This window comes from Pinus tabuliformis, chromosome Q (genome assembly GCF_031772625.1).
Source record: "Pinus tabuliformis cultivar Carrire ecotype Pingquan chromosome Q, CPIR1, whole genome shotgun sequence".
NCBI lineage: Eukaryota > Viridiplantae > Streptophyta > Pinopsida > Pinales > Pinaceae > Pinus > Pinus tabuliformis.
This window is the reverse complement of record NC_142296.1, coordinates 427,508,180-427,520,464: the sequence shown is the minus strand read 5'-3', so window position 1 is coordinate 427,520,464 and position 12,285 is coordinate 427,508,180. Positions and strand designations below refer to the sequence as shown.

The window sequence follows — 12,285 nt, the reverse complement described above, 5'->3', positions numbered from 1 at the left end:
GTATGCACCCAATGGGTTAGTCAATATGTTGATCAGGGTAACAACCTGCAAGGTAAGGGCATTGTGCTAGTACTCTAACCAAGGTCAAGCATCCACCCACACTGAGCCACCCTGTGGAAAATAGTAGCGTGGAAGGTCTTCTTGACTTGTGCCTTAGTCAAGAAAGACCACGATCAGTCTTTCTTTAGCATGGATGAGTTCGTGTACATGGATGAGTTTGTGAAGCAAGGAAACTTATGCTTGGAGTTGAAGAAACAATTTAGCGGACTTCTAACAAGCAGTTCATATTTAGAAGATGACGAGTTGGAGAACTTCAGTCTTGATTGAAGCAAGGACATGTTACACTAGCAGTCGATTCAGTTAACAAGTTGAACTCAACTTGTGTTCTAAAGTCGTATTTGCGAGGTAAAGCATGGATCAAATTGCTTAAAAGGAGGATGAAGGCACATCTTTGTATCATTATTGTTTGCACGAGTTTGTGTGAGGAGAGCTTGTTGTAGAGAGAGTGTACTTTGGAGGAGCCATACGCTGAGATAGACAGATATTCCTACTGCAATTTTGCGCTAGGATTTAGGAGGAAATTCCTAAATAACATGTGCGACTATTGCACTAGGAAATAGGAGATTTCCTGCGCTAGAAAATAGGGGCAGAGACTGCACAAGGAAGTAGGAGTTGTGTTTTCCAATGAAACAATATTGCCTTGTAAAGAGATCTAATTGCTAAAATTCTGTCAATAAATTCTATAGCAAGTAGAGGGCTTGCCCAGTTGTGTTTCCCGAGAAAAGCAATGTTATTGTGTGACTGTGTTTTTATCTCTGTTTCTATTTCGCTGCTTATCTAGAGTAGAGAAATTTTGTGTCTTGCTGAAAAGAAATTTTGTTTCAAATTGTTCATCATAGCAGTTGCAGAATTTTGTGGAAAATCTACATCCACCCAAGGTCAAGGTCAAGCATCCTCCCAAGTTGAGACATCCGTATACCCATGAGGCATCGCCAAGTGGCTAAGAGACCTAGCACTCACCTAGAAAGGTGAGAACACTTTTGGAGTAACTCCAAAAGCTAACAATCTCCAATACCAACATAGCTTCACAATCTGGTAAACAAGGCCTCTAGGAGAGGTCTTGATGAAAAATTCATTGAAGCATGCTACTTGACTAAAGGGACACAAAGTAGATCAAGTTGCCTATGACACTAAAGATAAATGTAATACATTCGATAAAGACCAACATCATAGTGTGGTAGAACATGATTCACCAAAAGAGCTAAGAATTATTCGTAGAGTCATGAATAAGAAATAGTGGGATAAGATAAGATAATTATATTTATGTCCAACTAATGACCACAAATTAGGTCAAAGGGACTGTTGAGTACACTTATGTATATACAAAGTGGGAGAACCAAACAGTCTCCTATAAAAGATACAATGCATGAAGTAAATCAACATCTGGCCCTAGCAGAGAAGATCCAGGAGCTAATAGGTCTGAGGATCAGACCCATCTCTCCTAACATCTGAGGCTGAATGAATAACACTGAAGAAACTCAACAAAGTCTGTTGGCCCGATGAAGAGCCGATGGCAAGTGCAGATTGTCCACTAAATCGTTTCTTGGGGGGTTCACACGCTGCTGAATGTTGGAGGACCTAGTCTGTCTCCCAAGAACGGATCTAAGACGAAACTACTGCTGAGATCTCGTGTGGCAGGGTGAGGTCCCACGGATCCTCACTGATCTGGAGTCTGGATACATATTGGTATCAATCGATCTCTTGGTGCCCCTGTCTGAAGGTAGTACCCTGAAAAATGTCGTGATCCTCTGTGTGGGGTCTGGTCTGATGGGAGGCTGAAGAATATGCGCTCGGAACCTAAAAGCCTCCTACATATATAGGGCCAAACATCTTTGATCGGGATACCTGAAAAAGTCGGCGAGGGTCTGAGAATCTCTGAACAAGCAATGAAACCTTCCTCTGATTTCGTAGTAGACAGGACATCCAAGAATGAAGTGCACCTCGATCTCCACTTCCTGTAAATGACATCCCTGGTAGAGTTTGTCTAGTCTGTCCACCTGGTGGTCCATCTCTACCCGAAGTCTATGAGAACCTACTCTGAACTAGCCTAGAGGAATGCGAAGAGCATGCATCCAGTGGTGAAACGTATACTGGGGTCGAACAATGAGCCTATCTTTCAACTCGAAGAAGTGTTCAGCGTAGAAGGCCATCTTTGGGCGCAACCCTCTTGGAGGATTGACCCGGTGACCTGGACGAATTTTCTGTAGATGTCCTCCCTAATGATCTTGTTTAGCTCCTGTCTAGTAGGTAAAAGGTGACTAGGAGCATCTAAGGAATATCGAAAAGGAGGGAGACGATCCAACTGAATTCCCACTGACTCTAAGAGATTTGAAACTCCTGTAAACCAACATTTGGCCCGGCCTGAGGGAGTAGAACGGGCAATAGTCTCAGAAGAGCAATATGCCAAGTAAGGATATCGGTCCCTACTCTTTATCGAGTCTACCAAGCCCTAGACACGATGCAAGAATGAAACCAATTTGAAGACCGTCTCAAGCCGAAAGGGCTGAGCTCCAAACTCTGCAAGGATGATGTGTTGTGGCACTGTCAGTTTGCACCTAATGATGCGGCGGAGAAGAAGAATTTGGACTCTCTCAGCTGAAGCCCAGTCTGACTCAAGTAAAGACGGTCCCCAAATCTCTAAGCCATATAGAACAGTGGGATGGATCAAGGTGTCCATGAGGCTCATCTTGGATGAGATGTCCTGGAAGTGATGTCGAAAGCACTGTCTCTCGAGAAGGGCTAAGGATCCATATCCTTTGTTGATCCGAGGCTAAAGCGTTGGTCGCAAACTAAAGCGGGGACCTGAGAATTGCACCCCCAAGTAAGTATACATGCTGGTGATCTCAATCTCCTCCCCTCTGAATAGAAAGTGAAGGTCTGAGCTTTTCTTCACCCTATTGAAGATCATAACCTTGGTTTTTACCCAAGTTGACCGTCAGTTGTCGATGATCACAAAACAGAGCTAAGGCATCCAGCTGCCTCTGTAATCCTTCTGAGGATGAGGAGAGGAGGACCACATCGTCAGCAAAGAGTAGAATAGATATCAAAACCTGGTGAAGAAGGCAGCCATCAGTGTCCTAGATATGCTCATGTAGAAATGCTTCCAACTCATCAATATAGATCCCAAACAGGGTAGGGGGCAGTGGACAACCCTGTTTAACCCCAATAGTGCTTCGAATGAAATCAGACATCCCATGGGCTGCGTGAAGACGACCAAGAACAGACTCATATAGGCGCATAATAGCGGTCAATATGGTTGCAGAGATGCCAATATCTCTGAGTCTCTGGAGCAAGGCCTCCCTTGGAACAGAGTCAAAAGCTTTTCGAAAATCTACGAAACAACAGTAGACTTTCGAAGAGCGGTGTCGTGCCTCCTCAATCACGGCGCGAAGGGTGAAGATATGGTCAATGCTCTAATGAGTCGGTCGAAAACATGTCTATCCCCTAGCTCTGAGTTGTCTCTGCTCAAGGTCACTGGAGAGTTTCCCATGTAGAACAGTAGCATACAACTTCAAGAACGTGTGACCCACCATGATCGTTCTGTAGTTATTGGGATATTGTGAGTGGAAGTTGTATCACAAAAAGTGAAGAGATACTTCCTTCACAAACAAGTGGTTAAATACCAACAAAAGTCACTATGAACCAACTCTGAGAGCTAAGAAGTATGTTGTTGAGAAAAAATGGTACCAAGGAAGTGGTTTCCTAGGCATTTATCCTTTTGGCCTAGGAAGATGCATTAATAATCTTTTTGTCTCGAGACATTATGAGTTTATTAATGTCTTGGAGCAAAATTAATTTTTATGAGTTGTGTATTGTGTATTTTAATTTATTAAAGTCACAAGTATATAAAGTGACTTTATGTGAAAAGTACATGGTGCACTTTATAATATTAAAGTGACTTTTATGTTTTGAAAGTCACTTTATGATAATAAAAAAATTCATAAGGTACATAACATGAAAAAGGTGTCAAAGAGTTCTTTACGTGAGGAGGACAACATGAGAAAGGGGTCAAGAGAGGAAAATAATCTGTACCCTTGATCTAATGAGCTGAGATTTAATCTCAGCCATTAGACCTCTAGGATTAGGTTTCCCCCTGTTTAGAGAAAAAAAAGGAATTATTCTCATGTGAAATATTGAGAGGAAGGAGGAGTATGCAGAGATTGCACAGGCTGCTTGAGCAGGGAAATACGCACAGTTCAAAGGAGAACGTACTAGCAGCAAGGAGCCTCTCGTATTATTCTTCTCAAAGAGGAGGAGAAGAGTGTAGGAGCTTGTGAGGACACTTTGGTTGCAGGTCTGAAGGAAGGAATGAACAGCAAGGAGGCTGCCTTCCCAACACAACTTTTCAGCTGAGATAACCTACTTGCAGCCCAAGAATTTCGGGAAGCTATGGCAGTTTGAGTTTAAGCTATAGCAGGCCGAGATTTGAAGGAGAAGAGGCCGAAACTCTAGGAAAAAGTCTGCACTGTTTTGTGGGTGGCTGAGTGTGGATCTCAGCGTGTGTTTTGTGGAGCAGAAGAGCTGCTCAAATCTGTCCAAGCCACAGCAACTGGGCTGAGAAACTAGGATATCAGTCTCATACTGATTTATGGCTTCTACACTGAAGACCACAAGGCAGCAAGGAGAGGACTGAGCCACAAATTTTCTGGAAAGTTCAGCTCAGTCTCACACAGATTTCGAGGTACTGTTGGGCGACATTATGCACAGAATTTGAGGTAAATCATAGCCTGAGTTATATGACTGTGTGGGGCTCAAATCTCTAAGTAAGCCAGGGCAGTGACATCAGCTTAAAAAAAGGGATAATTCTGTGTTGTTTGCACACAAATGGATTTTCCCCTTGTGAGTTTTTCCAGGGTCAGTTGATCTAAAATAACTGTGTGAAAGTGTACATTTATGTGTGTGTGCTGCTTGTTTATTCTTTCATATCAACTGGAAAACTGAAGTGTTGAGATAGCTTAAAGGTTTCAAATAAATTGCATTTAAAAGTTTTCTATCAGACCTTCTATTTGGGACTGTGGGAAATAAATTTGTGCAAAAACTTGAAACTGTGAAGGCTGCCAGCTAGTTCAATTTTTCTACGTATGTCTCACATCATCAACCATGACATCCACTATAAAACAAAAATTTCCTAGAAAATAAGGAAAACCTCCAATGATGAATGAGCCGAATCATCATATCCCGAAATGGGTAGAGCCCAACATGCATAGTGCAGTACAATATGTGCATATAAATATGTGTTAGTAGCATCATCTAGAAGATCCTAGTTGCAAACTATTACTCCCACATAAAATCTACCCAAGAATAAACAGCCACTTTGATTAGGGAAAAGTACAAATTTGAACATAAAAGGGGTTAAGAGACCCTTTGTATAGACCTAAGAAGGTGTGCATGAAAGAAGGGTACCCTAAAATGAAGATGATCTAAAAACCCTAGTCCTGCAACCCTTGGGGCAACGCCATTGGCCATTAGTCTAACAGATTGACTAATTAACCCTAAAAATTATATTGCTAATCAATTCCCTTGATCAAAATAGTAAAAAGTGGGCCTTACTTGGAAGCTGTAAAAGAAGGAACCTTAGAAAAGATGATTCTGAACCACTTATGGATCAGCATTGCAGTGAGCCATTGAAGATGGGTGAAACCCTAGGAAAAACTCTAGGAAACCCTCGAAGAAACGAGATAATCCAAAGAGGCAAGTTCACAAATCACAACTAATCTGATACCATGTTGCGATTACAAGAGATAAACAAGGATTGAATGTAAACAACCAACAAACCATAAATCAGCAAAAAGCATAAACACAAAGAGGAGAGAAGATGAATCCATGAACATGAGAAACATGAGATGTAGGTGCCCATAAGCTAAAGAATCACATAAGCCAGCACTTAGCTCATGACAAAAGAATCTGTGATGCAAATAAGGGTTACTGTGTATTTACTCACACTTATAGTAGTGGGGTGCTAGCTCCAAGGAAGCTGACTAGGTTGGCCTTAGCCTAAAATAGTCAATATTGAAAAAATACAATAAAATGTGGCAGTTGCACATGTGTAGACTTATAGCCTTGATTACATGTAAGGTTGGCATGAGGCCACAAGTGAATATTACACCATCATTTCAATATTTTATACGTACTCCAAGTCTCGTGGCATTCACAGAGAAAGAAATGTTGCAGAGGAAGGATAGGCTGTAGAGATGGCAAGGAGAATGCTAAAAGGTAAAATCTATCAAATAATTTTTCGGTTGAAGCAATTAGTACAGCAGTGTATTTTGTTGATAGAAATACAATGAAAATTGCAAGGAATGTTACACCTAGAGAAGCATGAAGTGGTGAGAAACCACAGGAGAGTCATCCCAAAGTGTTTCTTTGCAATGTCTGTGTACTTGTTTCTTAAAAAAGTGCATATGCGTGAGGATAAAAGTTAGAAGTATATTTTGAAAGGGTACAATGAAGAGTCAATCGGATATCAGCTTTTTGATTTGGAAAAAGAATACTCAGCAGAGATGTTATATTTGAGGACAACCATATCCAGGGTAATTCAGATGAAATTGAAGTGTCATGGACTATCGAAGACAGAGGTAAAAGGGTAGCCGAAGAAAGCAGTTCAAGTCAGGAACAAAGGAGAAATCAAGAATCCAGTGATAATAAAGTCAATGATGACAAAGCTAGTACTAAGGACATCGTCAAAGCCCGAGAAGATTCTGGAATGTTAATAGTGAGGACATCGTCAAAGCCCAAGAAGATTCTGGAATGCTAGCAGTGAGCACATCGCCAATGCCCAAGAAGATTCTGAAACCATATTTGTGAATATTAGATGGCTCAAAGCTACAGGAACTACCTGAAAGCAGTAAAGGAAGCAGGAAATCAAGAAGATTGCAGTAGTCGGCTTTACAGCAGTTATATATGGCTTTGATCACCACAATTCTGAATTTTCAATGCATATGGAAAGAAGAATGAGGCAAAGTAACGGAGGTGGAATGTGATTCCATACAGAGAAATTAAACACTGGAACTTGAGGTTTTGCCTAAAGCAAAAAGTTCAAATGGTTAAATGGGTCTTCAGAGAAATGTGCAAAGCAGATGGTTCAGTTGACAAGCACAAAGAAAGACAGTGATATGACGTTTTGCAAAGGAAGAAGATATTAATTATGAAGAAACCTTTGTAGAAGCAGCAGCCCCAAAGCTTCATACAAAAGGGGGAAAGGTATCTAGTGTGTAAACCGTAAAGGGCATTGTATGAGCGCGTTAAAGTGAGAAGTCCAGTAGATCCAAATCTGGACATAAACATCAAAGGTTGTGATCATGGTTTTGTATTGAGTGATATATTCGTAGAGGGAAGAAAGCAAAGATGGTTGATAAACTAAATGTTGAGCTACATAAACCCTTTTAAATGAAATATTTGGGCCTGCCTCGTCGTTGTTTAAGAGTGGAAGTATGGCATTTAAATCACAGCATGTTTATTTCCCTACTTAGCGTGCAACAGGAGACACTAAAAAGGTCTACTATGGATGATTGCAAGTCAGTGGTAATTCCAATGGAAATGGGAATGAAGTAACCAGCTCGTGGGTATTTTAAGCCAGAGGATACAATGTTGTATAAGAAGCTAGTAGGAAGTGTGATTTACCTACTAATATTAGACCAAATTTATGGTATGTAGATGGGATTGTTTCACAATTCATGGCAAGTTCCAAAGATTTTCACTAGAGAGCAACAAAGAGGATTTTAGGCATGTGAAAGGTATATTGCAATATGGCCTTGAATATTTGCAGGGTGATAACTTCAAATTGCTTGGGTACACAACTACACTGGGCAGGTTGCATTCACGAAAGAAAATCGATGGTTGCCTTTTCAACCTTGGTTCAGAAGCAATTTTGTGGTATGCTGAGAAGAAACCAATTATTTCACTGCCCTCTACAAAAGCATAGTGCAAATCAACTATAAGCACAATGTGTTAATCTATACGGCTCTAGAGGATGCTTGGTGGCATGAGCAATCAACAAACTCTGTGTGTTCTAAAATCTAATACCTCCCAATTCTGAAGATTTTCATATGTATCAATTGGGTAGGTATGAGATCAGCATAATTCCATGCACAGGTACCTGTTATGAATTAGGCTAAGAGAAATATTTCACGAAACTCTATAATACATTAAGCAAGCAAGCAACAATTTGAAAACCCCCCAGGCTGAGAACACTGCAATAAGAGGCACTGAAAGGCTGAAAAAGCGTTAAATTAAAGAGCACTTACTCACCGGGAGAAGAAGTAAGGAAGCCACTATGATGGCCAAGACGGAGGCGATGGCTGCTGAGACGAAGCGACGGAGCATGTGTTCTTTGAAGGAAGCCGGTGGCGGAAGACGCAGAATAAAGCGGGGAGCATATAGTAGTCCTACATATGTAAACGCCATGCCTATGCAAGCAGCCACGGCTAAGGGTTTCGACAGACTCCATGGATACACTGCGTCCATTAATTGATTTTTCAGAGGATACTGAGTTGCGATTGATCGGTTTTTCAGAATTTTTCGTATAAATGGCCGTTATCTGTTGATTGTCTCAGTTCATTGGGAAAATCGTGTAGCCAATGGAGAACGCCGGATCTCGAAGGTAAAGGCAAGTGCAACGCTTAAGTGGACGAGCAACAATATTTTCATGGTTGGCCGGTGTTTGGTAATTTAGCAACTGTAAGATTGGTGTTTATGTCTCTGAGAGACGTAAGGAATTTGCTGGGGAGAACTGTATAATTTGTATATTATGTATATTAATTTAAAAGTGATGGTTTACATTACATAAATTTTAACGTTTCATAAATCTTAAAGTTTAATAAGATAAAGAGGTGTGACCTTTATAGTTCATAAAGATAAAAAGGACGGTTGCTATCACCTTTATGATATTCTAATATCATAAAGTAAAGGAATAAAAATCATCTTTCCGTATGTTGTAGTATTGAATTTTAATTTCAAAATATTTATCATTATTAACTTTTCACCTAGATGGGTTGTTGGATGTTCGAGCTACGAAACTCTCCACATGTAGAATGGTCGTAAACAACATGCATAGTGATAGAAGGGAAGTGGAGGTATAGTTCAATCTGATTGACGATGAATTGCATTGCCTTAATAGTATATGAGGTTTTAGACACTGGTTTGAGGTTAGTGATTTGTATCATGGAAGAGTGGAAGGCAGGAGGTTGACTATCATAGAATGTTGGATATGGAAGTTTGGAATTTGGATATGTTTGGAGTAGATGAGGATGATACCCAAGGTCTTGACCACCCTTGGTAACCCTTGCTCATTTGCAAATGACAAGAATTGCCATCTAGGTACCATTTTTCTCTATCTAATTTTAGTTTTGCTCATTTCTCTTGGCATCTTGCTTTCAAGAATTATTAAGAGGGTTTTCTAGGAAATTGACCTACAAAGGTCTCGGAGATTTTGGCATTGTCCTCATCTAGGGGTGGAATTATTGGCTTTGTTGAAGTGGCTCACTAGTTTCCCTGTTGTCCCCTAGTGCCATAAAGGTACCCCTATAGTCCATGTCTATGTCTTGCCTTTTATCTTGCTTCTCATCCATCATAGACTTAAGATAACAATGATGACCATCAGAAACAAATTCCTAGCTAGTAATAAAGGCAAAAACTTGGTCGAAAGAAAATTTAGATCATACTCTGTGAAGGCCCTTGTCCATGAAGAGCCCCTCTATTTTGCTAGGGTTGAAAAAGAAAAACCTAGGCAATGCCCAATTCCTACCATAACAAGTTACATTAATCAAATAAGGAAAAAAGTGATGAGATGGAAGAGACCATTAGAGGGAAAAGGCAGAAATTGTCAAATGAACAATTTTAAGAAGAGTATGAAGAGTAGGTACAATACCCTGAACTCTTGAGAACAATGGGTACTAAGATTTTTAGGATCACTAAAACATGTTTGTTAGGGACCAACCCTAACCCCTTTATTTATGTAATAAGCCCAATGGGCTAAGTCAGAGTCATAGTTAGTTAGAGAGTTGATAAAGCCCGTATTAATAATTGTAAGTGGTTGACCCGCATTAGAGAAAAGGGACCACAGTTAGTTGTAAACGAGTCATAGTTAATAAATAAAGTGGTTAGCCTGTGTTATGCAACGGACAACTAGTAGTTAAGATGTTGGATGTAATTTAGCTATAAATAGTATTAGTTAGTAAGGGAAAGATCATCGAGTCTTATTGTAATCAAGCTCTGATTTGCTGGAGGTTGCCCCCTCGAAGAGGTAAGTGAACATTGAATCTATTTCTGAATAATATAATACTTCGCAGTTTTTCTCATTTCAATCTATGTTCTGCACTATATTTCTACGTATTTCTGGTATTTTGGATTTCTCGTAGGTCAAGAGCATAACAAGTGGTATTATAGCACTTTCCAGAGCCAGTTGCACCTCCAATTTTCACAGAATTTTTTTAGGCTAGAGACGTGTTTCGACATCTTTAAACCACGGGATCTATCATTGAGCGCATAAACCTACGGATTTAGGGAGGCATGCACGCAAGAACTACAAGAGGTGGTCACACTTGTTGGACTCTCATATAACCCCTGTGGGTACCCCTTTGAGTAGTAGCGCATTAGACGAAACCGCGCACGGACTGCGCTTCCACATACCCTCGGGTATATCGAAAGCCCCCTAGGCTCACCTGAAACCTAACCCTAGATAAGTCATCGATTGTCTTGCTGCTACTGTACACTAAGAACATCACTCGGGGAGATTACTCGCATGTACAATAGGGTAGTTGGGTAGTACGGCTAAGGGTACGGTCGATCCTCCTTAGTTAGCACCTTGAAAGATTGGGTTGAGCACTTTTGTGGGACCCCTGCGTATATTGCGATCTGTAGCACCTAACACCCCTTTGTGACCATAGTTCCCTCGGCTATCTGAAGGTCGCCCTCTACCTTATCTTCTAGATTTGATCCAGCAGTTGGGGTTTTTTCATCATCGTACAACTCAGATTCAGCAGTTGGGGTTTTCACAGTGTATATCAGAATATTTGTGTAGTGAGGGTTTTGGCCGCCATAGTCCAGACCAAATTTTCGTAGCACATTCGGCAGGACCAAGACCTTGGGGTTTCAGTTACTACAGTCCAGGCTCGATTTTCGCAGGACATGGGCAGTAGCAAGTTTTTTGGAATTCGGCCACTGCAGTATTGATCAGCGGGGAGTAAAACTCCTTTTGGAATAACAAAAAAATAAAAAATAACAAAGAGTTTGAGACCATCCTGGGATGTTTGTGAGAGACTAAGCCCATAAGCTTCAAGACGACGAGTTGGTCGCAGTGGTACCATTCACTTGTAAGCCTTCAATATTCTGACGGTCCCAACAATTTTTTCCGACGTAACTTCAAGTGACCCCCACCATTAGACTCTCAAGCTCGCCCTCTTTCCAAGAAGACTACTCTTAATTAATTGACCGAGGTTGGTGTATGCTCGGTACCAAATCTCAAGTTGTGGCCAATGAAAGGAACGAAAACCTTGAAAAAAGGTTCGAAGCGTTCTAGGGCAATGTGGACAAGATTAACACACAGCTCTCAATACTAACATACCTTATTCAAAAGTCTCCTCCGGAGGAGCCTAGTGTTGATGCAAACATAGTAGGATGATCTAGCCATCACATTCACACCCATGGAAATCACCACCATTCCAACCACCGAACACCCAAGCTGGACATGTACAAATTTGACGGCTCTAACCCTGCAGTCTGGGTAGCACAAATGGAACAATATTTCTCCATTAATGCTATCTGCGAAGGTCAAACTAAACTAAATGTGGGAGACCTTTACTTGGACCAAGAGAGATGACAATGGTGGCAATGGCAACAAAAATGTTATCCAGGGAAAGTAACTTGGCACATGTTCTCAAAATCCATATGTGATCTCTTTGACTGAGAATCTAATTTTTTGGGTCGTCTCACTAAGCTCCGGCAAATAGGAATAGTAAAGGACTACATTGCAGCCTTTAAGCAATTGGCCATTAGAACTGATGGACTAGGAGATGACTTCTACACAGAGTGTTTCATCAGTGGCCTAAAAGAAGCCATCCAAGCCCATGTCCGGATGCACCACCTAGCTACTTGGTTGGATGCTTGCAAAAAGGCCTTAGAGGTGGAAATCTCTTTAACCGCTTAGTCCAATCATCCAAATTTCATCGCCAAGGCGCATCCCACACAGGCTCAAGGCCCCACCCAAACACTTAAGGTTCAAAAGGTGTC

The 12,285-nt window shown here is 41.0% G+C and overlaps 1 protein-coding gene across 4 annotated transcripts in view; it reads right to left on the bottom strand.

The window, feature by feature from the left end:
• FACE2 (farnesylated protein-converting enzyme 2) overlaps nt 1-8,770 on the bottom strand; it is a 210,827-nt gene extending 202,057 nt beyond the window's left edge. For all 4 annotated transcript variants that reach the window (XM_089384611.1, XM_089384610.1, XM_089384609.1 and 1 more), the window contains exon 1: nt 8,308-8,770. In XM_089384611.1, the coding sequence (XP_089240737.1) occupies nt 8,308-8,523 (216 nt within the window). In that variant the 5' untranslated portion in view covers nt 8,524-8,770. The remainder of the gene's footprint in view (nt 1-8,307) is intronic.
• Nucleotides 8,771-12,285: the final 3,515 nt, after the last annotated feature.